Genomic DNA, 23,861 nt, shown 5'->3' on the forward strand with positions numbered 1-23,861 from the left:
ATGTTGTGGCGCTCACGCGTCCATCGGGTTCACAGCTGTAGTCCCGATAATTATTCAGTTGACCATCGCTTCCAAAGACGACGGAGATATTCCTGGATCATCTGCCATTGTGAGAGTTGGTTGCTGGGTAGTTCTTCATAGGATGACTCCGGGATTGCGGTCAGTGGTCTGTGTACCAAGAAGTGGCCTGGCGTAAGGACGTACAAGTCCTCGGGAGAATTGTTAAGCTGAGTTAGAGGCCGGGAATTGAGAAGCGCCTCGATTTGGGTAAGTAGCATGTGGAATTACTCAGTGGTGACCAAAGCGTTCGTAAGAGTGCGACGGAGGTGCGTCTTCAGGGATTTTACTGCTGCTTCCCAGATGCCTTCGAAGTGAGGTGATCTCGGAGGGATGAAAGAGAACTGAATGCCCTCAGCGGAGCACTGTCGTGTAACATCCGGTTCTGTTGGGTGTGGAACAGCTGCAAGAATTCGTTTAGCGTTCGTCGAGCTCCGACAACCGTTGCCTGCCGGGCGCAAATACAGCATCGTATGGCGCTTTTGACCACAAACACGACAAGCTGAGCTAGGACAAGCCCGTACCAAATAGGAAGAGGAAAGGCAATTTAAACATAGACCAGCTTTCTTGACTGATTCAAGCCTTTGGGAAGGATTCATGTTATTAAAGAAAGCACATTTGAAAGGAGAGTGGACAGGTTTTTGACAGTGTGGGCAAGCTTTCTTTTGCGTCGTGGTTGTTGTGAGTGTAGAGCCGAATTTGGACTTAATCGCCGTTCTTCCGTGGTCTTGACGAGACTCCGATGCTCGAGGTTTCGAGAACATCAGAGGTTGCAAGGTTGCAAGATGATCACGCAGAAACTTCAACAGATCATCGTACTTCGGAGCTTCACGGGAGTTGTGAGCTCGCTCCCAATGCCTTTGCCACTCGAGACGTGTGAAGTATATGAGCCAGCAAATGAGACCATCCGTCTGTTTCCAGTCCAATTTTCTGCAGCTGCAGTAGGTTGCGTTCATACGAGTTGATGAGACCAACTAGGGCATCCCGCTTGATCGTCTCGGCGTCCAGAAAACTGTCCATCAACATTTGCCACGCCACCTCAAAGTTGTTAGCCGTAACTTCGATTGACTCTACCTAACGTCCTGGCTTCTTTGGTGAGCACCGAGAGAAGATAATTGAACTCATCAATCGGCGAGAGTGAAACATCTTTGCCGATCATGCTCTGGAAAGCATCACGGAAACTCAACCAATCTTTCACTCTACCGTCAAAGAAAGGAATTTTGAATACTGGAAGGTGATCTCGGGAAGTAGGGGTTTGGCAGGGCTGAGAGGAAGAAGAGGCTGCAGCTGTTGGATTCACTCGATGCGAAGTGAGGAAATCTTTCACATCGAAGTATTGATTTTCAAAGTCCAACCGAGTTTTCCTGTTGGCCGATTCCACGTCCTTCTTAAGGTGAACGTCCTTGCCTTCAGCAATAGCAGTAAGTGCTAAGTCTTGCTCCTGTCTCGCTTCAAGTTTTGCCCGATTATCCCGAAACTCTTTGAACAACGTTTCCACATGCACCAAACGTGAAGCAATTTTCGCTTGATCCCGCTGTGCATTGAAATTGGCAACAAAAGACTCTATATTGGCCATGAAATCAATGTACCCTCGCTCGGTCTTGCTTAGTTCGCGCCATGCTGTTGACACCATGCTGTTGTCTATTTCAGGTATAGTTCCAAATCGCAAACCCATGGAAATTAAAAAAAAAAACGGAGCGTAGTCAATTGCCCAAAAATCATGTAAATCGCAAACAAATTCTTTACGTACTATAGTGAAACTCGCATGCAAACTATATTTCTCGTCCGAAATGTTCGTACCTTGATTCTGTGTGTACTCACGCTACCATCTATTGTTCGCTAGCCCAAGCCACGCCAGATTTGCCACGAACAGGAAGAAGGTGTAAAAATGCGCCTTGGAAACGCCGAAATGCTCCGTGTTCGTTGGATGAGACGTGTCCAGGTCGCTGGTCGCAGTCAGGTTCGTAACAACCGATCCGGTTGCCCTACCGGATCCGCAATAGCCGATTTATCCTTCGACGCTGATGGATTGATGCAACACAAAGGTGATACCAATGCCGCTTGTGGTATAATCACCACACAATAGGTCACTTTGTTCGCCGATTTTCGGCCACTAAAAATGCACAAATCCGGAGCTGGGGAGCAGGTTCTCCGGACTAGTGGTGGACTCGCGGCGGATAGTGTCTTTCGGGTGTGGCTTTAACCGTAGCAAACAATGTGAAGTATTGATGAAACGCGGTACACTGAACTACTATAATCGGAACTTTATTTACTGCGATAGAGTTTCAGATGTACACTCGTCGGTAGCTTTATTGTACTGATTTTATTTCGATCCTCTGATACGGGCTATCAGTGAAGAGAGTTTGTGTGTGCCCCAATTGACCACACAGGTATATCGCCTGCCAGACGAGATATTTTTCGGGAACTTCGATAGTTTGATGGTTTTGAAAATTTCAGCAACCTCCCCTTTTTCTGATGTGGTATAAAACTCCTGTCCCGGAAGCTGCTTCAAATCCGCCTTCACATAAGTTTCGTCATCCATTTCGTCATAAGTTCGACACAGTCGAACTTTGTGAGCAGATTCGTATACAGTTTTCGGGACCGCTGCTTTGCCGATGTGTTTTGTTTGTAATCTCGGTTCGCCACCTTCACCTTCTTAAACGTCGACAACCCGGTTCGATTCTTACCCCTGGACAGTAGTATGGGAGACGCCAACTTCTTCGTCGATTGCCGCCGCTTCCAGGCTTCCTGGCGGTCGACAGATGCTCCCCGAACACTTTTAAAACGTTTGTCACGGTCGATATGGCCATATCCAGCAATTTTGCCAACTTGGCGTGTGAGAAGAACGTCGAATTCTCTTGCTGCGCGAGCAAAATTTTGACACGCTGCTCCTCGTGCTTGAACGTCATTTTGAAAACTGGATAGTAAACGGTGAAAACTCATCATAGCAACCATTGTATATACACTTAACTTCCAAATGCAGCATTACAGGTTTTTAATGCATTGTTAACAGAAATACACCAATTTGAAGTTGACCAATTTTCGCGCGTTCCAGATTAGAACAAATAAAGAGTTAATAAAAATTGTAAGATTTTCAAAAAGAGAGCTTACAAAATCGTGTTATTACTGTATTTAACTTTTCTCGTCTTCAATAAGAAAATTTGCTTTCATTTACAAATTTGCATCATTGACCTCCATTCAATCTGCTAGTGAGTTCTTGTAGAGCTCGGTTGCAACTACACTTTTCGTTCATAATTGTAATACTTCTATCAATTGTAAAACTTCTAAAACAATATTTTGTCATTCATTTTTGAAATCAGGTTTCTATCAATTGCTGAAATTTACTTCATATTCATTTCTATTCCTACAGTCCTCCACTTTTGATTGATATTCATCTATCAACTGATCATTTGTACGCATGTTTTCTTGAACTAGTTGCTAGTTTTTAGTTAGATTCAAACTTCAAAATAAATGCATCGTGGTCGGAACACGCCAAAGCCAATCTTTCAATTTGCAGACAAATAAAAACTGCCAAATTTTATCCCACTGTTCCCACGAAAATGTCAGCTCTTGAAAATGATAAGAGGGGCCAAAGCAACCAAAATCAGAATCGAACATGGTGTTATCGTAATTAACTACACCGGACTCGTTTCCTCCGCAACTTTATTGACAGGCATTGATGTTCCTAATTCAAATTTAACCACCATCCACAATCGGAGCCGGAAATCACTTTCCCAGAGTACCTTGACAAAACAACAAATGCTCCGAAAATAACCGTAATTGAATTATCTGCCCGCTTCTTTCCCGCGCCGGCTGCTGACTTCCAGTCTGGCTAATCGATTCGGACAAAAACAACCAATCAGTGCCCCCCCCCCCCCTCCCCCCTTTTCACCAGCAGCATACGGTACATGTATCATAGCGGTAGGTACACGTCTGATACATGATTTTTATCAATGCCAAAAAAGTTCTACCCTTGTTGGAAACCATTAAAATGCTTTTGGCGATCATTATCGTCAATTTTTGGTGTTTTCGGTTATCACGATCCAGTGCGTTTGTTGCCTGCCTGACTGATAAATAACTCATCCAAGTACCCTTCCTCTCCGCTGCGTACTTCTCCGCCGTGTATGAAGAATTTTGGCTCGTTTTAATGGCCCGCCGACGGATGATGGAAGTATTATTGGATAATTGTTTTTGCATCGTTACGGTACACCTCCCCCTCCCCCCACCCACATTTGAGAGATCAGGCATCGGATTGCCTAACGAGGCCAAACACACATCAATTGCATTAATTGGGAGGCAATGTTCGACGCCCAGTCAACTGGTTTTAACTGAAGTTATATGTACCTAATTACTTTGTGAGGCCGATCCTTGTGCCGGGATCCTGTGGAAATCTGGAGAATCCCCTCTCTTCCAGTCCAATAGCGATGGTAATCGGACTCGGTCGGTGTACGTACCGGTCGGAAAATTGGTTTATTTATTAAAACGGCAATTAGCAGGTGGTACGGTGAGCACGTGGACCCGAAGGGCGTGGGTGGAAAGCTCTCCGGTGGGATTACATAAGCAGCAGAACTCTGCTGGAATTAATACAATTTTTGACCAACTGAACCCAAAAAAATGCGAAAACAAATGTCTGCAGGGGACGGAAAGGTACGAAACAGAAAGCAGCTCGAGCAGCAGCATAGAATATGAATCAAATAACATTGAAAGTTTGCTCAGAGGGGCAATTAGGTTTTCCATTTTCCTCCATGTATTCCAAACCCGATGTGCAGACGATACATGGGTTCCCTGCGCACGATCCACCGGATGGGGTGGAAGAGACTCCCGGAAGTGACGGGAACAATTGCTCTGATTTTGTTTCATTTCAGTTGAAGAGCGCACAAATGATACCGGGATCGGGTGACACTAGCAAATCATAGTTAAACGTAGAAGAAAATAATTGAAAAAAAAAAATGTGCGCAGCTGGGTGGTAAAATATATATGACCTACACAAAAGCTGGTGGAAATGACAGGTTAATAGCTTTTCCAGCTATCAATTCTGCTCGGTTGCAGCGGTCGGTGGAAACTTTTGCACTTTTTTGCTGATTGAGATACTATGCCAGCAATCGCGCGGCAGATACACAAAGTGCTACCGTTTGCAGCCGGCCATTACCATCGTCGAAGAACGAAAATACAAATTTATCTATGATTTGCAATCGGATTAAATTGGACTTGTTTTAATTTACGACTAGGGGGTCATCCATGAATTACGTCATTCATTTAGGGAGCGGGGAATTTAAAAAAAACCTTGACATTTTGTGACATAGCTCAAATGTGACAAGTCTCTTTCCAAAATTTCACATAACTGTAATTCCAAATCTATCTCATCCACCTTCAAGAAATTTGCGTTTAAAGCCGTTGTTTACGTTCGGTTGTTCCGGTTGAGTTTTTTTTCCAATTCGTCATTTAGCGTGCATCCACTGCTCTGGTCTCAAGTTCTTCCACGGAACACCTTTTCACTACTGGCGTCTGTTGAATCGCCGCTGGATTCGCACAATGCATAGGTGGATCTCACTGATTAGAAGGTGATGGCCAGACGCGATGTCAGCGCAGTGTTTATTCCGGATATTAAGAAGACTTTGGCTGATGCAGATGTTGTGGGGCCTCTTTTAGCTCAGTCGGTAAAGGCGCAGCTACAAAGCAAGACCATACTGGAGGTGGTGGGTTCGATTCACGGTCTGGTCTAAGAATTTTTCGGGTTGAAAATTTTCTCTACTTCCCTGGGCGTAGAGTATGATTGTACTTGCCACACAATTAGTCTAATGCAAAAATGGTACAGGCATCGAAAGCTCTCTATTAATAACTGTGGAAGTGCATCTAGAACACTAAGTTGAGGGCCTAAATAAGCTAATAAGCAATAAGCAATAATCTTGAAATGCGATGACTTGTGATCACCAACATCCTCTCTCAATCGGTGACTCCAATCTTGCTTATGAGGTATTGGAACCGTGAAACATCAAAAGCATTTGTAAAGAGATTTGCCTGGTGCTCAGTGGTAGAAATTGGTTCTAATTTGATGATCCCAGCAGCAGTCCCAGATCCCTGATGAAATGGTGTTTGATGTCTATGGGCTCCTTCTTACCTAATCCGCTTCGATTCAGCGCTGGCTAGTCCTATGCAGCCTCGGATATCGTTGCCACTTAAAGCAACGTCTTCTGCTTCGCTTGAAGACGTAGAAACAGTTGGCTGTTTGCGGCTGGCCCAAGACACCGTTGAGCCATACACTTTAAACAGGAAACCCGTTACTGACTTGCGGTCTTCTATATCTGTTGCCCAGTGTTCGGAGTTCTTCTAGAAAAAAAAACTAAGTTTCTGTAGCAGCTCGTGTAGTCACAGCTCAAACTGTAATATTTAATCTTGTTATAAGTATTGTTGTTCCAGCACCTTAATATTTACTTACAGATTTTAGTTTTTCAAAATATATTTCACAACGTGAAAGCGTGTGCCGAACCCCAGTACAAAGACTTTTTTATCGACCTACATTACCGAAACAATTAGCAATCAATTTAATTTTAATCATAATTTAGAGGCCTTACCGAATAAACAGGAACGGTTCAGGTAGCGATCAAATTTGAATTATACAGGATTTCACAAATTTACTATCAAAATCATTAACATTTGCCATCAAAGAATAATCTGACTTCTGTCCTTTCACACTTTTGTTTTTGTTCTTGACGTTTACTTCTTCTTCTTCTCTATCTTCACTCATTCGGCTGTCAACGAACCAACGTTCTTCACTGCTGATAGAGTACGTCGTTGTCACCTCGGGCAGGGGTATCAGATCTTGTGCCCAATGGTTTCAACAATTCCCCGACCCGAAAACCTTGTCTGGAACCAGGTTCCCGGCGAGATTTACTGCACACCTTCACCTCGATCAAAGCCAGTTTGCTCACCGGTCTTCTGTACACTCCAGTCGATGTGCGCACCTTAGCCTGCCTTATGCGCCCATCTCTGCCTTGGATGACTTCCTCGACTTTACCACGAATCCAACCGTTGCGTCCGTGGTCGTCTACCACGAAAACCAAGTCCCCAGGTGCTAATGGCCTGGACTCTTCCAACCACTTTGAACGAACATTCAACGATGGTAAATACTCGCTGAGCCAACTCTTCCATTGTTTATCGGCGATGATATGCGAACGTTGATATGTGTTGCGCAATGCTTCCGCTTCATTTGTCGGTGCGATGGATGGATCCTTAAGTCCTGACGAAGTACCACGTAGAATATGATTAGGTGTTATAGCTTCTCCTGTATCCGAGTCTTGCGACACGTAGACAAGTGGCCTGGCATTGACTATCTCCTCCGCTTCCGAGATCACCGTGAGCAATATCTCATCGTTCAGTCGCTGTCCGTTGCTAAGCGTCGACATCATCTCCTTTACTGAGCGAACCATGCGCTCCCATACGCCTCCCATGTGTGGCGCAGAGGGAGGGTTGAAGCTCCACCGAGTTTTTGCGTTGGTGAAGACGTTTGCGCACGCAACATTCATGCACTGAATCTGTTCTTGCAGCTCCTTGTTTGTCGCCTTCAGATTAGTACCGTTATCGGAGAAGATAACAATCGGTGGTCCCCTCCGCACCACGAACCGACGGATGGCCATGATGTATGATTCAGCGTTCAAACGGTACGCTACCTCCAGGTGGACTGCCCGAATATTCAGGCATGTGAACAGGACAATCGACCTTTTTTCTGTTCTTCGACCGACAGTGACCTCTATGGGACCAAAATAATCGACCCCAACGTAGCTGAACGGCTTAACAAACGGTACGAGTCGTTCGGCCGGCAGTGGAGCCATTCGAGGAATCTCCGATCTGGTTCTGCGTACCTTACACCACTGACAATTCTTCATTACCTTGGCAACATATGCCCTTAGCTTCGGGATCGAGAAACGCTGTCGTATCTTGTTGAACACGGTTTATTTGTTGCCGTGCCCAAAACGTTCATGATATGATTCGATGAGACGATAGGTGATGATGTGATCCCTTGGAAGTATGATGGGAAAACGGGTATCGAACGGTACGAATTCTGCAAATCTAGTCCGTCCATCCATACGTAGAACTCCATACTCGCAAGGAACGGACTTTGTTTATATAGCTGACTTGACTTCTCGATCCGCAGCCATTCTTCTGGCAGCAGTTCCTGATTCTTCTCCAAAGTGGCCACTTCATCCTTGTAACACTCTCGTTGTGCCTGCTTCCAGATTACCTGCTCAGCAATCTCATATTCCTCTTCTTTAAGCGGGGCGTCGATGGAACAAACTGGGCGTTGTACGTATTTCGATAGTCCCGGAACAGTCAACGTTTCTATCGGCATTCGTTGCACCCTCCGGCGGTAGTTTGAAATGAACCGTACGACACAGCATACACCCCTCACCAAAATATTCCATTTAGACACCCGGGTGACATCGACGAACGGTAAGTTCTCCACTATTGTATGGAACAGATGACAAACTCTCAGCTCTAGGTTGCTATTCGGTGGTGGACGATTATGTGCTGGCCAATCTTCTTCCGGATGTTGAAGAAACTCCGGGCCACAGAACCAAGGTCCATCAGATTCTAGAAAGGTAACGCTTTTCCATTTCGTAAGAATATCAGCAATATTCAGTTTACTGCGTACATAGTGCCATTCGTTCAGACTCGTATCCTGGATAATTTCACCAATACGGTGAGCGACAAACGGTTTGTACTTCCTTGGATCTGCCGCTAACCAGTGTAGCACTGTTGAGGAATCCGTCCACAAAAACCGCCTCCCTACCTTCAGTTTATGATTTGCGACCGTAGTATTAAGTAGGTGAACACCGAGCGTTGCTGCAAGTAGTTCCATTCGGGGAATGGACAATGGTTTTAAAGGACCTACCTTGGTTTTCGCCGCCACCAGAGAACATATCGACTTCCCAAGATGAGTGATACGGAAGTAGATTGCGCAGCCGTAATACTCCTGACTGGCGTCTGGAAATACGTGGACCTCCAATGTTTCGTAGACTGATGATGGAGCACCTCGTAGATAGCAGCGGGGAATTTCGACGTTCTCGATGATGGGAAACGCTGCTCTCAATCGGGACCATTTTGCGTAGCATTCGTCATTCACTTGTTCGTCCCATGCACAACCGGAACGCCAGGTATCTTGCAGTAGACCTTTTCCATGAACGGTGAATGGCGACAATAGTCCCAGAGGATCGAAAAGGCTCATGATGCAACTCAGGATAATCCGCTTAGTGGATCGTTTAGCAGTCGTCATGTACAGCATCAGGTCACTACGCATTGTTGTCGAAAAAGTAAATACGTCGTCGCCTGGTCGCCAGATGATCCCCAGAACTCGTTCACTTGCTTCGTCCTTGCCGCTGTTCAGTGACACTCCCTCTTTCGAGATTGATTCTCCCATAGCTTCGAGAAACGCAGTTGAGTTTGAAACCCAGTTCCGGATTTCTAGACCGGCCTGGCTGTGGATGTATCGAACTTGTTGCGCTCGTTCGATTGCTTCCTCCGTAGTATCCGCGCAGTCAAGGTAGTCGTCTACATAATGCTTCCGAATGATGGCGCTCGCTGCCACCGGAAATCGATCAGCGTATTGGGATGCGTTGAGGTTTTTAATGTACTGTGCAGATGCCGGGGAACACGCTGACGCAAAAATGGCTACATCCATCAAGTATACTTCGGGATTAACCTTGGGGTTCGACCGGAACAAGAAACGGAGCACGTTCTTATCTTCTGCCTTCATTAGGAATTGGTGATACGTTTCGCGAATGTCACTTCCGAATGCCACCGGTCGCTCGCGAAAATTGCTGAACTACTGCATCAAGGGCTGTTAACAGATCTGGACCCACGAGAAGCATCGAGTTTAATGAAACGCCGTCCACTTGCGCCGCTGCGTCGAACACCAGCCGAATGTTTCCTGGTTTTTTCGGGTTCACGACCACACTGAGTGGTAAGTACCAAACCCTGCTGGGATCCGCTGTTGCCAGTTCTTCCGGCGTTGCTTTATGCGCGTAGCTTTCTGCTTGGTATTCTTCGATCTTCTGCTTCACTTTCTCGTAGAGATCTGGGTCCTTCGAGAGACGCCGCTCCAAACCCTGAAGTCGTGTGTATGCCATACCGTAACTGTCCGGCAGATTCACGTCCTCTGCCTTCCAAAGAAGACCAGTTTCATAACGACCGTCGACTTTGACTGTAGTATTTTCCAGCAACTCGCGTGCTCTTCGATCTTCAGCTGATTCTGGAAGCTTGCTCACTATAGTCCGTGGTTCTTGCGTCATGAAAAACTCCCGCATCTTTTCGTGCAATTCTTGGTTAGTATATCCATCGTGGTAACCAACAAACCCCGTTGATGGTCCAGTTCCTCTCGGCCCGTAGATTGTCCAACCCAAATGTGATCGAACGGCAATCAGCTCGTTGGCATTCTCAACTCTTGACTCTAAGGGCGCGAGCAGAAATGCATTGTTGAGGCCGATCAAAACCTTTGGTTCCTCCCCGGTGTGATTAGCCGCATACAATCCTCGCAAATGCTGGTATTGATTGGAGATTTGCCGAAAATCAGCTCGCTGTTTCGGCTGATATAGCTTCTTCACAGTATGCGCATCCTTCAGATCCAGACGATTGCCCGCTTCGCTTGCTACCTTCAGTGATACGCACTCCGACGATGATTCTCGGCGCACGATATTGCCCGTCCATTGCAGCGTCAAGGGTTGTGGGTTTCCACGTGTACCCAGTTCACGTACAATGCTCTCTTCGACGAGCGTCATGGAAGATCCTTCGTCGAGATAAGCAAAAGTGGAGATCGATCTACGTCCACTATATAGTGTTACAGGCACGTTTCTGAAAAGCACCGGTAGCTTTCCATCCAGGTGCGTATGCAGTTGTCCTTGGTTGAGGCGATTGACTTGAGGGCCAGCATCAGCCTCACGATGTACCAACTCCTGCACTGCCATTCCGAAGGGTATGAACGTCTCGAGACGATCAACTCGCGGTGGGTCCGTTCGTCTTACCTTGTTCAACAAAGTATGAATGAGCTGTTCTGGACGTCCGTACAGCATGCGCAAAGTCTCAACCACTTGAGGCACGGCTTTCGGAAGCAGTAACCGGCTTCTTACCTGAATCCAGGGCAGGACCTTTGAGGCATTCCTGAAGCCGCACTAGATTCTCCAAATCCGTAAATCCACATGCCTCCGTAGAGTTAACGTAGCTACTGAAGAAACGCGGCCATTCCTCCACCTTACCGCTGAAGATCGGAAGTTTCTTTGACAATACCTGACGGGCAGCCACCTGAGCTTTGGTTGGCCCCGACCCGTGGGACGCATGGGATTTAATCTTCAGCTTGCTCGATGGTGTTGGCTCAGGCTCGCTAGCATCTGACTCGACAGAAGATTCGGCCGCCGATTTCTCTTCCTCACTAGTACTCGGCAAGGGATCCTTTTTCTCGGGAATTATGTTCAGCTTCGAATTCGGAATGCATTTTGGTGTCTCTTGCCAATCGAAAACCGTTTTATTTTTCTGACTGCTAGTCGCCGGGGCACCGTCAGAACCAGTATTCTTATCTTTAGTAGTTTCCTTCTGGTTAACGGACTGCAATTTATGTTTTAACCTTTGGAATTGTGTCCGTAGTGCGTCCTGCTGGTTTAGAAAATCTGTTTCTTCCTCCAACTGAATGCGGTACATTTCGCGTTGTTGCTCCAACTTCCTGTTCCTCAATTCCCGTTCCTGATCCAGCTTTTTTTGCTGCAATTTTGCTTCCAATTCCAAACGCTTCTCCTTCAGTGCCCTTTCATGCTCCAATAGCCTCACCTTCCGCAACATTTCCTCCTCCAAACGGTCAAAATCCGCTTGCCTGCGTGATTCATCGGTTTCGTCTTCTTCGGGTGCACCATTGCTTTCATTATCCTGTTCAACAATTTCTGGATCATGCTCGGGATTAGGATTTTTCTCGGGCTCGGATGGCTTTGAACCTTTCGACACTAGAGTTTTGTCGGATTTGTTGGGCACGGTAGCGTCAGCTTTTCCCTTTTTTCCTTTTTTCTCCTTCTTGCCGGTGCACTTGGGGCACACAAAGTTCCGGTCTGCCACTCCCGGAGATTCTCCTACACAATCCAAATGATACCAAACTTCACAGATATCGCAAGCAACCATGTCGTCGTCGTCGGGATTGTTGCACTTTCCACAGCCGTGATCCGTCTCAAAAGTGAGGTTAAAATCTTTTGAGAAATTGTTCGGAGTTCTTGTAGAAAAAAAAACTAAGTTTCTGTAGCAGCTCGTGTAGTCACAGCTCAAACTGTAATATTTAATCTTGTTATAAGTATGGTTGTTCCAGCACCTTAATATTCACTTACAGATTTTAGTTTTTCAATATATTTTTCACAACGTGAAAGCGTGCGCCGAATCCCAGTACCAAGACTTTTTTATCGACCTACATTACCGAAACAATTAGCAATCAATTTCATTTAAATTATAATTTAGAGGCCTTACCGAATAAACAGGAATGGTTCAGGTAGCGATCAAATTTGAATTATACAGGATTTCACAAATTTACTATCAAAATCATTAACATTTGCGATCAAAGAATAATCTGACTTCTTATTCTTCTCTATCTTCACTCATCCGGCTGTCAACGAACCAACGTTCTTCACTGCTGATAGAGTACGTCGTTGTCACCTCGGGCAGGGGTATCGGATCTTGTGCCCAACGGTTTCAACACCCAGTCCGCATCTACGAATCCTACAAGTGGTCTGATATCTTCATTCCCTTGAAGCGTAGACCCATGGCGCTTGTTCCCTATCTGCATATCCGCTTCAGTGTTTGCCAGTGATTCTTCATTGGTGTTTGCTGAAACCGTCCCATATAGCTGACTGGGTAGCACAAATCCGGTAGAACACATAGCATTTGATACATCAAACAACCCAGTAGCTCCCGATATGGCTAGGTGGTACGGTCTCCCTCACGGCTTAGCTGAAGTCCTTTCTCCGTTGGGCTTTTGGTGGAATTGCAGTCCAACATTCCGAACTTCTCCAGAATCTGGATGGCAGTAACTTCTTGTGACAGCATCAGTACACCTCGCTCCGGGTTGAAGTTGAGACGTATTCCCAAGAAAGACGGTGCTTCAGTGCTTCAATTTTTCTAAGGTTTCTTCCAACTATTAATAGATCATCCACGTAAAGCACCAGGTAAATTTCATCATCTTTACATGAAGCGACATAGAGGCAGTAATCATGTCTGGACCGTACAGTGGCTTCTGTAGCTTTAATACGCTTCCAGATTTCGCTTTAACGCCTTCTGGTACCTCCATAAAGAGATCTTCTTTTAGCTCTCTGTGTAGGAAAGCTGTCTTGACGTCCATCTGCTGGACAATAGCGAGCACCAAGCGAACTGTGGTTAGTCTTGCCACTGGTGCGAATGTATCTTCAAAGTCGATTCCAGGGCGTTGAAGGAAGCCCTTCACTACCAGTCGCTCCTTGTGCCGAACTTGTCGTCCAGTCTCGTCTTACTTCAGCCGGAACACCCTCTTCGTTCTGAGTGGCTTCGCACCTACAGGGCACTTCATCAGCTTCCATACATTGTGAGTTGTCATGGAGTGGAGCTCTTCGTTAACCGTGGGGTACCACAAGTCGTGATCGTCACGAATGCCAATTTCAGTGTACGTTTTGGGAACATCTGACGTGGAGAGACAATCAACAGCAGTTGCTCTAAAGCCGGTTAGATAGTCAAGTAACTTTGCGCTTTCGTTCGCTATGCCTCTTTAACGGTTCGCCATGTAGGCCGGAAGTCCAAACGCTCTGCAGAAAGGTTTCTGGTATCGTTAGTCCACGGAAAGCATTCTTCGTTAAACTTGACGTCACGAGCAATCACGTCCCATAATCAATAACCAACTGGTGCGTATCCGACCATCAGCAGCTCACGCTCTTCGCGTCCAGCATCTTCCGATGTTGGTTCTGTACCCAAGCATAGGGTTGACATCCGAAAACACGTACCTTCTCAAGTTTAGGTTTCTTTTTGTACCACAAAACAGGAAAACAGCCGTCAACATGGCTGCACAATCTGGCGCTTTGGATCCTATCAATATTGTAGGTACCTTTTCTATCAGAATTCTGCTAAGTCTCTCTGCAACCCCGTTTTGCTGCGATGAGTAAGCTACTGTTGGTTCGATCTGGATCCCCTTGGTCTCGTGTGCGCTTCGAAATTTACGTTCCACAGGCCGCTGTAGACATTGCTTCAAATTCTTGAAATTTTTCAAAACTCCACGACAGATCTTGATTCGGTGGCAACATTAGCATTGATCTTCTTCCGGCAACCTTTTGTCACAGGCTAGATATTTTCCGCTAAACTTCTCGCTTCAACTCTGTCCAAACGCTTCGATTCGTGTTTCAGCAACCGGGTCTTCGTCAACTCGTAGGTCAACTCTTGAATGTGTTGTGTTGACGTGACACTCGCTTTGATGGAAGCCGAAGAGTTCTCTGCACTTCCACGAGGAATCACAGGGATGTTGGGTAGGAGGGTTGGGTTTGCAGCAGGGTTCGTTTTGGTAAACGATAAGCTGAATTGTCCTAACGATCGTATAACGCGAAGGAGCTTGAGATTGAACCCACGGTCTTCTGCTCAGTAAGCAAAAACGTTTGCTACTAGGCAAACGAGCTCCTTTTTTATTTATTTATTTATTTCGTCAACCAACGTAGACTAGTACATATTAGAATACAGTTTTGTTTTCTTAAATTTATTTATTTATTTCGTCAACTTTGGACTAAAGGTTAAAAGTATAATTTTTTCTTTAATAAAAATTAAGCAGTGTCAGCTTTCCTATTTTTTTATGAGTTATAATGCCTTATGGAGTAAAAATATTGTTTTAGTTTATGCCGAGACATTGTAAAGTCAATGGTTTCGCAGTATTGATTGTAAGAGGCCATCATGCGGTTTAATGGCCCATATTTTGCATAATTTGTGCGATGATGTTTTATGGCAAATAAATTTCGATTTAGGAGTTGCCGAGTAGGTGCATGGAAATTTAATTTTGATAAAAGTTCTGTGGAGTCAATGCGTTGCGAAACGATATCGTTTACAAATGAAACCATTGCATATTCACGACGCTCTTTTAATGTTTGTATGTTTATAAGCATGCAGCGTGCTTCATATGATGGAAGAGGAAATGATGTCCATCCTAATTTACGAAGAGCGTATAATAGAAATTGTTTTTGTACTGATTCTAATCTTTCTTCGTGCGTGATTGAAAAGGGAGACTATACAATGCTGCAATATTCCAGTATTGACCTCACATAGGCGATATATAGTGTTTTAATTGTGTATGGGTCCTGAAAGTTATAGCAAAAGCGCTTGATAAAGCCTAGCATGTTATTTGCCCTTTGAATAATTGTGTTGTAATGGTCGATGAAAGTTAGTTTAGAGTCTAAGATAATTCCTAAATCCCTAACTCTTTCACATTTTTCTACATTTTGATTTCCTAGGTGCAATTGAAATATTTGAAGTTGTTCTTTTCCTGCTAAATGATATTAAGTTACATTTTTTTACATTCAATTCTAGTAGACTTTTTTTGCACCATATGTAGAATATGTGTATTTCATTCCGGAATATATTGATGTCTTCTTCATTTCTTATTTCCAAAAAGAGCTTCATGTCGTCGGCATAAATAAGCAATTTAAGTTTTTTGAGAATGAAATGTCGTTTACGTATAGAATAAAAAGAAGAGGTCCCAAATGAGAGCCTTGTGGGACTTGAATTGGACTCGATTTATTTCCGTTGAATTTAATTATTTATTGGCGGTTAGTTAAATATGATTCAAGCCATTTTAGGAGCCCTGACTCAATTCCAATTTTTTGCAATTTAAAAAGTAGCATTGGTATGTCTATGCGGTCAAATGCCTTGCTAAAGTCTGTATTGAGAGCTTCTACGTGGTTTCCATTATCCATTGCATTCAATGAATAGCCTATAAATTCAAGTAAATTTGTCGAGGTCGAGCGATCCTTGAAAAAGCCGTGTTGCATGTCAGTAATTCTATTTTTGATTTGGAGGAATAATTTTTCGTTGACAATTGCCTCGAAAAGTTTAGAAATGCAAGAGATAATGGCTATACCACGATAATTACGTACGTCAGATTTTCAGCCACATTTAAAGATAGGCACTAGGAATGAGCTTTTACAAGTTTTTGGGAAGGTTCCAGATTCCAGGGACATATTAAAAATCCAGAACAATGGAGCAGTGAGTTCCATTGCTAGACATTTAATAAATACTGGAGGAATTCCGTCAGGTCCAGGATCTTTTGAGGCATCTAAAATTTTTAAAGCCTGCAAGATATCCTATTTTGCAAATGCAAAATAATCGGTGTCGCGATCTTCTTCAGAAAATGTCGTATAGACTTCTTGAAAAAAAATTGAAATTAGATTGCAATTTTTTCGGGGCTATCACCGACATTTTCGTCGAGTTGAATTATTGAAGGAAAATTGTCTGATTTTAATTTGGTTTTTACGTAATTAAAGAAGTTCTTTGGACAGGACTTTATTTCATGCTCTATTTTTGCATTATATTCTTCAAATGCAGTACTGATAGCTAAATTCAGTTGATCGCATATATCCAAATACATTAATAAATTATTACTACTATTGTGTTTTTTATTAATTTTATGTGCTTTTTGCTTCCGATTTTTCAAGTTTTTTATTTGTCTCTTATACCAGACTGGATTTTGTGTGTTTCTGTTGCGTCTTTTTTTCGACATTTCCTACATTCCTTAAAATTAATTGCCAATTGACACTGCTTAATTTAAATTTTATTTTTTCGTAGTCTGCTAATTTGTATTCAAAGACTTCTTCGTATTCGCAGTCGTTGGGTCTTTGGTTTTCATGCACAAATAAAGAATATTCAATTGCTGTGTGAAACGCTTCATTTTTCCACAGTTGATTTAGTGATTCGGTCACACAGAAATCTTCATAAATATTCGTTAGTAAAAAGTCCAAATAGCAATTTTGTTGGTTTTTGATGTGGTTAATTTGGTTCAGTCCTAAATTAGCAGTTTTGTCAAAAATGAACTGCAATGTTTCATTATCCCCAACGACTGGGAGTAAGACACATTCATTTTCAGAGTCCAGAATGAAGTCAGCATGGCGTTGATTAAAGTTTCCATAGATGTGAACTTTAACCTCAGGAGGAAGCTCAGATAGAATTTGTTCAGCACTTTGGAAGAAGGCTTCATAAGTGCTTTTTATGAGCATGGTCTGGTGGAAAATACACTGAGGCGAACACGTGCGTTTCATCGGCTATGTGTGATTTCACCCAAATATGCTCAAATTCTGTAAATTTTGGTGTAATGATGAGTTCTGAGTTTGAAATTGTTTGAGTTTGTTGGAAGTACGTCGGTTGATAAAATATTTTCATTATTATTACTATTTACACCTACCTTTCCATTTTCTTCTGAAAGTGTCCGAAGAGTGGTGTCGTTTGATGAAAAGGTTCCTTCCGAAGTGTGCGTCAATGTCGATGAATATTTTGGGTGCTGTAGAATTTATATGCGGCTTCCCGTGTGTGCTGCAGTCGTTGTGTGCGTTCACTAGATAAGAACGCACGGTGTGATTCCAGGTCTGCCAGGGCGTCAATGCGTGGGATTCCAAGTTCTTCGTGGACGTCCAGGAAAATTTCGCGCAAAAGTTGTGTGTCCGTTGGTAATCCTTTGGCTGCTAGCATTAAAGTTGAACTTGTTAGCGTTATTTCGCGGACACATACTGAAGGCGGTTGGTTATGCAGGAAAGACAGATAGGTTCGCACAGTATCCATGATTTTAGGGTCCCGCAGGCGTGCCTTCAAAAAGCGTCTGTCGCCGGCTGCAGATTGTTCCGTAAGCCTAACGACAGGCGGGCGCATAGGGTCTAGGAGTGGTGGGTCAGGTTTTTCTGTGCGGTAAGGGTTAATAGTTTCCCCTTTTTTTCATCATCGAGTTGCTGTTATTACCATGTAGTCATATTAACAAATAAAACGATTGACGAATCTTGATGTGGATGGGCTTGAGATTAGACTCAGGATGTTCTGCTCAGTAAGCAAAAACGGTTGCTCTAAGGCCACCGAGCCCCTCATATCACATCATACCGTTACTCAAGTTATTATAACTATTCAAACCCGGCACCGACGACAACGAAAGGTTTAGCAAAATACACGATAAACAAGCGATCTTACCATACATTTTTAATATGAAAGGACCTGGGACCGCGTTTTTCTGCTCAGTAAGCAAGCCACTGCAACCGACGATCTTTCAAATCCGAAAACAAAAGGCTACGAAAAAGTATTTAGGCCTTGATTAAATTCCACTATCACGCGACGTTCAATGTTTCGATTTGCTCTTTACGCATTGTTCAGGCAATCATAACGACAAACGACTTCGAAAGCCTTCAGACCCATAAGCCTTTCCTCTGTTCTGTTGAAGACAATGGCAAAAAAAATTGTGGATGACGTCATTAAATCAACAAATTTAGCAAGGTTACCTCTTAGTAAATTTCAATTCGCTTATCAATCAGGTATAAGCATTACAATTACGGCATTACAATCGCTGGTTGATAAAATCGAGAAATCGCTTGAAGCCAAGGAAATTGCCGTGGTTGCTTTTCTAGATATTGAAGGAGCATTCGACAAAGCATCCTACAGCTCAAGGCGTTCAGCTATGGAAGCAAGGGGCTAGGATAACTGCATTATCGATTGGATAATGGCGATGCTCACAGATCGAGAAATTTCTGCTGATCTTGGAGGTGCGCAACTAACTATAAGATCGATGAAGGGTTGTCCTCAAGGAGGGGTACTATCACCCTTATTGTGGTCTTTAGTAGTGGACGAACTCCTTAAAAGTTTGGCGGAGCAGGGTTTCAAGGTGATTGGTTACGCAGACGATGTGATGTGGCCATTATAGTGCGGGGAAAGTTTGAGAACACGATTTCAAATCGGTTACAAACTGCTCTAAACATGACCTTCCATCCCAAGTAACAATTCAGGTTTTATGAGGGTTCTGTAGACCACAATTTAGACTTGTAGCTTGCTATAAAACCTCTATAAAGCTTGCAATGTTACTTGGGATTGGTGTAGGAGAGAGGGCTTAAATGTAAACCCTTCAAAAACTGTCATAGTTCCTTTCACCAAAAGGGGGAAAAAATATGTTGACACAGCCTACTCTAGATGGAGTTCGAATTCAGTTCGCGGATGAAGTTAAATACCTAGGTGTTACTTTGGATAGGAAACTGAACTGGAACTCTCATCTTGACAAGGTTATTACTAAGGCTACAAATGCGCTATGGGTCTGTAGTAAAGCTGTGGGGAAAACATGAGGACTTGCTTGTATATCAATGGCAGGAGCAATGAGGAGCACATCATCAGATGCTTTGGATGCCGTTCTCAATATTTTGCCCTTACACCAATTTGTTAAACTACAGGCAGCAAAAAGTGCTTTACAGTTTAACCGTCAAATTAAACTTTTAGATGGTGACTTGGTAGGACATCTAAAGTTCCTTAAGGATTTCAAGTTAAATTCAGCTGTTAAATCAAAAGAAGATTGGATGGTAACAAAAACAAACTACGATGTTCCCTTCAAAGTGGTTAAACCAAGCCGCCATACATGGGAGTCTGGTGGGCCAAACATACGCCCAGGATCTATTGTATTTTACACCGACGGCTCGAAGATGGGTGAAGATACTGGAGCTGGGGTCTTTGGCCCTGGAGTCAGTAAAATTATGCCAATGGAACCTAGTCCCACAGTATTTCAAGCAATCATAGAATGTGAAAACATCTGTCTAACAAGAAAATACAGGTTTGGCAAGATCTGTATATTCTCGGATAGCCAAGCTGCTCTTAATGCGCTTAAGGCGTTCACATGTCGATCGAAGCTAGTGTGGGAATGTATTCTTTCCTTAAAACAATTGGCCGAAAGGAACGAAGTCATATTATACTGGGTGCTCGACCATTGTGGCATTGAGGGAAATGAAAATGCCGACAGTCTAGCAAGACGAGCTTCTGCATCGAACTTCATCGGTCCGGAACCATTTTGTGGAGTCCCTGAGTGTACTATAAGGATGGAACTAAAAAGTTGGGAAACGTCCATAGTAGAATCCAACTGGAACGCCACAGATGTATCCAGACAGGCGAAAAGATTTATAAGAACAAGTGCAGAAAAAGCCCGGATTTTGCTTAATCTTAGTAAAAGAGATCTTCGGGTAATAACTGGTCTGATGGCTGGTCACTGCCCTAGCAGATATCACTTATATAAAATAGGAAAAAAAAATCCGTCTAGCGGATGTCGGTTTTGTCAATTTGAAAACGAAACTGCTGAACATATACTCTGTAGCTGTGGAGCACTGTTCAATCAAAGAATGTCAATATTTGGAAAAGGGATATTAGAACCCTTTGAAGTTTGGCAAAGCAATCCCAAAATGGTACTAGACTTTATAAGACGAGTTGTGCCTGATTGGGACAGCCTGTCTATCACACCTTAATTGTGAGAGGACATGTGACTAGCACCAAAATAAAATGGGTCAGACAAAACAATATTCCTAAGTAATGGACGCAGTTGTTAAAAAGGATCTACAGATACAGATAAGAAAAAAAAAACATGTCTCACCCCTTGGCTGAAACCTTGGACGAATTCAACCGTCTCCTCAAGTATCTTACTGAGAAGCAGCACAATTTTTTTTATTCACGATACCAATACTGAACGTCTGTTCAAGGTTGTCTTGAAAAGTCTGCCCAAGGGTGAATCTCTGGATCAGATCAAAGATGAATTGGCCAAATTACTTGGAGTTGAACCAATCCAAGTAATCAAAATGAAAATGAAATCCCGTCCTGGCGATTCGCGCAACGAGATATCCAATGATTTTTATTTAGTTCACTTCAAGTCCACTGAACTAAATAGCTTCAAGGCATTAGAAAAAGCTAGCCTTATGCTCAATGTCCAGGTAAAGTGGGAAAACTTCAGGTAGACAGGACATTTTAAAAACCTCACCCAGTGCCGTAAGTGCCAGGGAACCGAAAAATGCTACATGCCAGCTAAATGCATGAATTGTGGTGATTCATCGTACGCAAAAGACGACTGTCCCGTAAAGGAAGATCCTAAGAAATTGAACCGAGAATTTATAGATGAAAATTCCCTGACCAAAATTTCATTCAAATATAAAAGAGTCGGGACAGAAGTGGCATTTAGCGTTTTGGGGCTGGCAATGCTCTATCGTGAATAGTTTTAAATCGTTTCGTTTTGTATATCGACCTTAAGTCGCCCACCATGCGTCTCCATATACGCATTAAATTGCGATTAAATTGACTGGAAATTCGACAACATGGCAACCTTTGTCTGCTCTAATTTAACTTCAATTCCATCCCGTTTAGCTTCTATTTCCCACAGCAGTATATGCCATTACATCAACTGTATCAATATGTTGTAATGATGTATAGGCAGAGTGTCTATTTGTAACAGTCTCCCATAACCCATCACAGCTCCAGTCATTCGTTATCATCTTATCAAGGGCCGCTCGCTACCTTCATGCTGCTGAGGCTGGCACACATGTTCCCCATTTGTTAGTCTTCCTCGATGGATGCGGATGCCGTTCGTTGTTTGTTTACCCTTACATTTTCGCTTGATGAATAATTCCAGCAAAACGGCGTCGTTTGTTTGCTCATTTATTCCAAATTCCACCCCCCCCCCCCCTCCCATTTTCCTCCCGCACACACAGACCACAGATGCGAAAATAACGACCCGCTTGCACAACACATAACTATACCCATATATTTCCATTTTACTACACAACTGCTCATTTTTCTTAATGGTATTTTCTTTGTCTCTCCCTTCACCACCGCGCCATCGTGGGATTTGCATTTGCACTTCATTACTGCAAATTTAAAATGCAATAAAAAAATCAACCGAAAACAACACAAACCGCACGACCTTGTTCTGGTTCTGGTTCTGGTACTGATGCTGATGCTGCAGATGTGGCCAGGAAACACGCGTCATTCCTCGCATCCTGCAGCTCCGGTCGCACTGGATGAAATCGGAGAAGGAGTCGGTTCGGCTGGTCGAAGCCGGCATCACCAAGGAGGTGCTCAACGGTGCGATCGCCCAGTTCTGTCTGGAGATCATTGCCAAGCATGGTGACCCGGCGCCGCGGTTATGCAACAAGGATCCCCTGACGCTCAAGATGGGCACCTACGTGATCGAGCTGTTTCCGGAGGTAAGTGAATCAATCGTCAATCAATCCAATTTGATCACGTGACCATTTTTGCAGGCCAAATTCCTCTTCATGGTCCGCGACGGCCGGGCGACGGTGCATTCCATCATTTCGCGCAAGGTCACCATCACCGGGTTCGATCTGAGCAACTACCGGCAGTGCATGACCAAGTGGAACCAGGCGATCCAAACGATGCACGAGCAGTGCAAGGAGATCGGCAAGGAGCGCTGCATGATCGTCTACTACGAACAGTTGGTGCTGCACCCGGAGGAGTGGATGCGGAAGATCCTGCACTTCCTGGACATCTCCTGGAACGACTCGGTGCTGCACCACGAGGAGTTCATCAATAAAGAGAACGGGGTGGCGTTGTCCAAGTATGGAGTGTACGGTCGCGAAGGTTGGTGATCCTGAGTGACCATTTTCCAATTGCATTTTTAGGGTCGAACGATCATCGGACCAGGTGATCAAACCGGTCAATGTCGATGCGCTCTCCAAGTGGGTTGGCCAAATCCCGGAAGACGTGGTACGAGATATGGCGGAGATTGCACCGATGCTGTCGGTGCTGGGGTACGATCCGTACTCCAACCCGCCGGACTATGGGAAGCCGGATTCCTACGTGCAGGAGAATACTTATAAGGTAAGCTTTGAGCGTCCCCTTATTTTCGATCAGGAGGCGTTGGGTAGAAGGTCCAGCAGAACCATCCATGAGTTCGGCGTTAACTAGTCCATTATGCGTACAATGCTTTAGTTCATAGGCTACCCGAGCAAAGTTTGAGATCAAATTGAGAACTAAATTTGATGTTGTGATGTCGCAGATAATGATTACTCAGATTGCTGTCGTTTTGGTCGTTTTAACGGTTAAAATATCAAAAATTGAGAGCAACAAATTCTTCCTGTGACATCGCATTGAAAACTAATTCAGCTATCAGTGAGTGCAAACTGAAAACTCAATTTGTTGTTCATTTTTCCTGATGATAACAAAACGAGTATTCAATTTAATTTTCTGCTAAGGCAATGAAAACAAAGTTTGCTATACAATTTCCCAAGCAAAGTCCCGCAGCAAAATGGTAGCAAATGGAAATCAAACGTTGATATCAACATCAATTTGAAATCATAATTTGATTTCAGTTCACGCGATTGACAAATGAGATAACATATCAGGCGTAACATTTGATAAAGGCACAAGAGCATTTCTAAACAATCTTTCTAATGCTCTTTACACGCTAACCAAAGTACGCCCACGCAAACCAATACCACTTTTGGAAAGGTGAGAGTTGCCCCTATCTGATGATGTTGTTGGTTTGCGTGAGCGTACTTCGGTTCGCGTGTAAAGGGCATTAAAATGTTTGTTTACAAAAGCTTTTGTGCCGTTATCAAATGTTACGCCTGATATGTTGTTTTCATTTCGCTTTGCTCTTTATTTGCTCTCTATTGAATACGTTTTGCTGCAGTTTTGTTTGTATTGTCGTTGTGGCATATCGTTTTGTTATCAACAGGAACAATGTACATCAAACTAAGTTTTCAGTTTGCGCTTACTGACAGCAAAATAAATTTTCAATTTGATGACATAGGAAGATTTTGTAGCTGTCAATTTTGATA

At 43.7% G+C, this 23,861-nt stretch overlaps 1 protein-coding gene across 1 annotated transcript in view; it reads left to right on the top strand.

Annotated features, from left to right (window-relative positions):
* Positions 1–23,861, top strand: part of Tpst (tyrosylprotein sulfotransferase) — a 153,113-nt gene that overhangs the window by 108,118 nt on the left and 21,134 nt on the right. The window contains exons 3-5 of the mRNA XM_065229340.1: positions 22,025–22,265; positions 22,320–22,636; positions 22,701–22,899. Coding sequence (XP_065085412.1) covers positions 22,025–22,265; positions 22,320–22,636; positions 22,701–22,899 — 757 coding nt within the window. The remainder of the gene's footprint in view (positions 1–22,024; positions 22,266–22,319; positions 22,637–22,700; positions 22,900–23,861) is intronic.

Source organism: Ochlerotatus camptorhynchus, unplaced genomic scaffold (assembly GCF_037179485.1).
Source record: "Ochlerotatus camptorhynchus isolate MF236.1 unplaced genomic scaffold, CSIRO-AGI_Acam_v1.1 ptg000313l, whole genome shotgun sequence".
NCBI lineage: Eukaryota > Metazoa > Arthropoda > Insecta > Diptera > Culicidae > Ochlerotatus > Ochlerotatus camptorhynchus.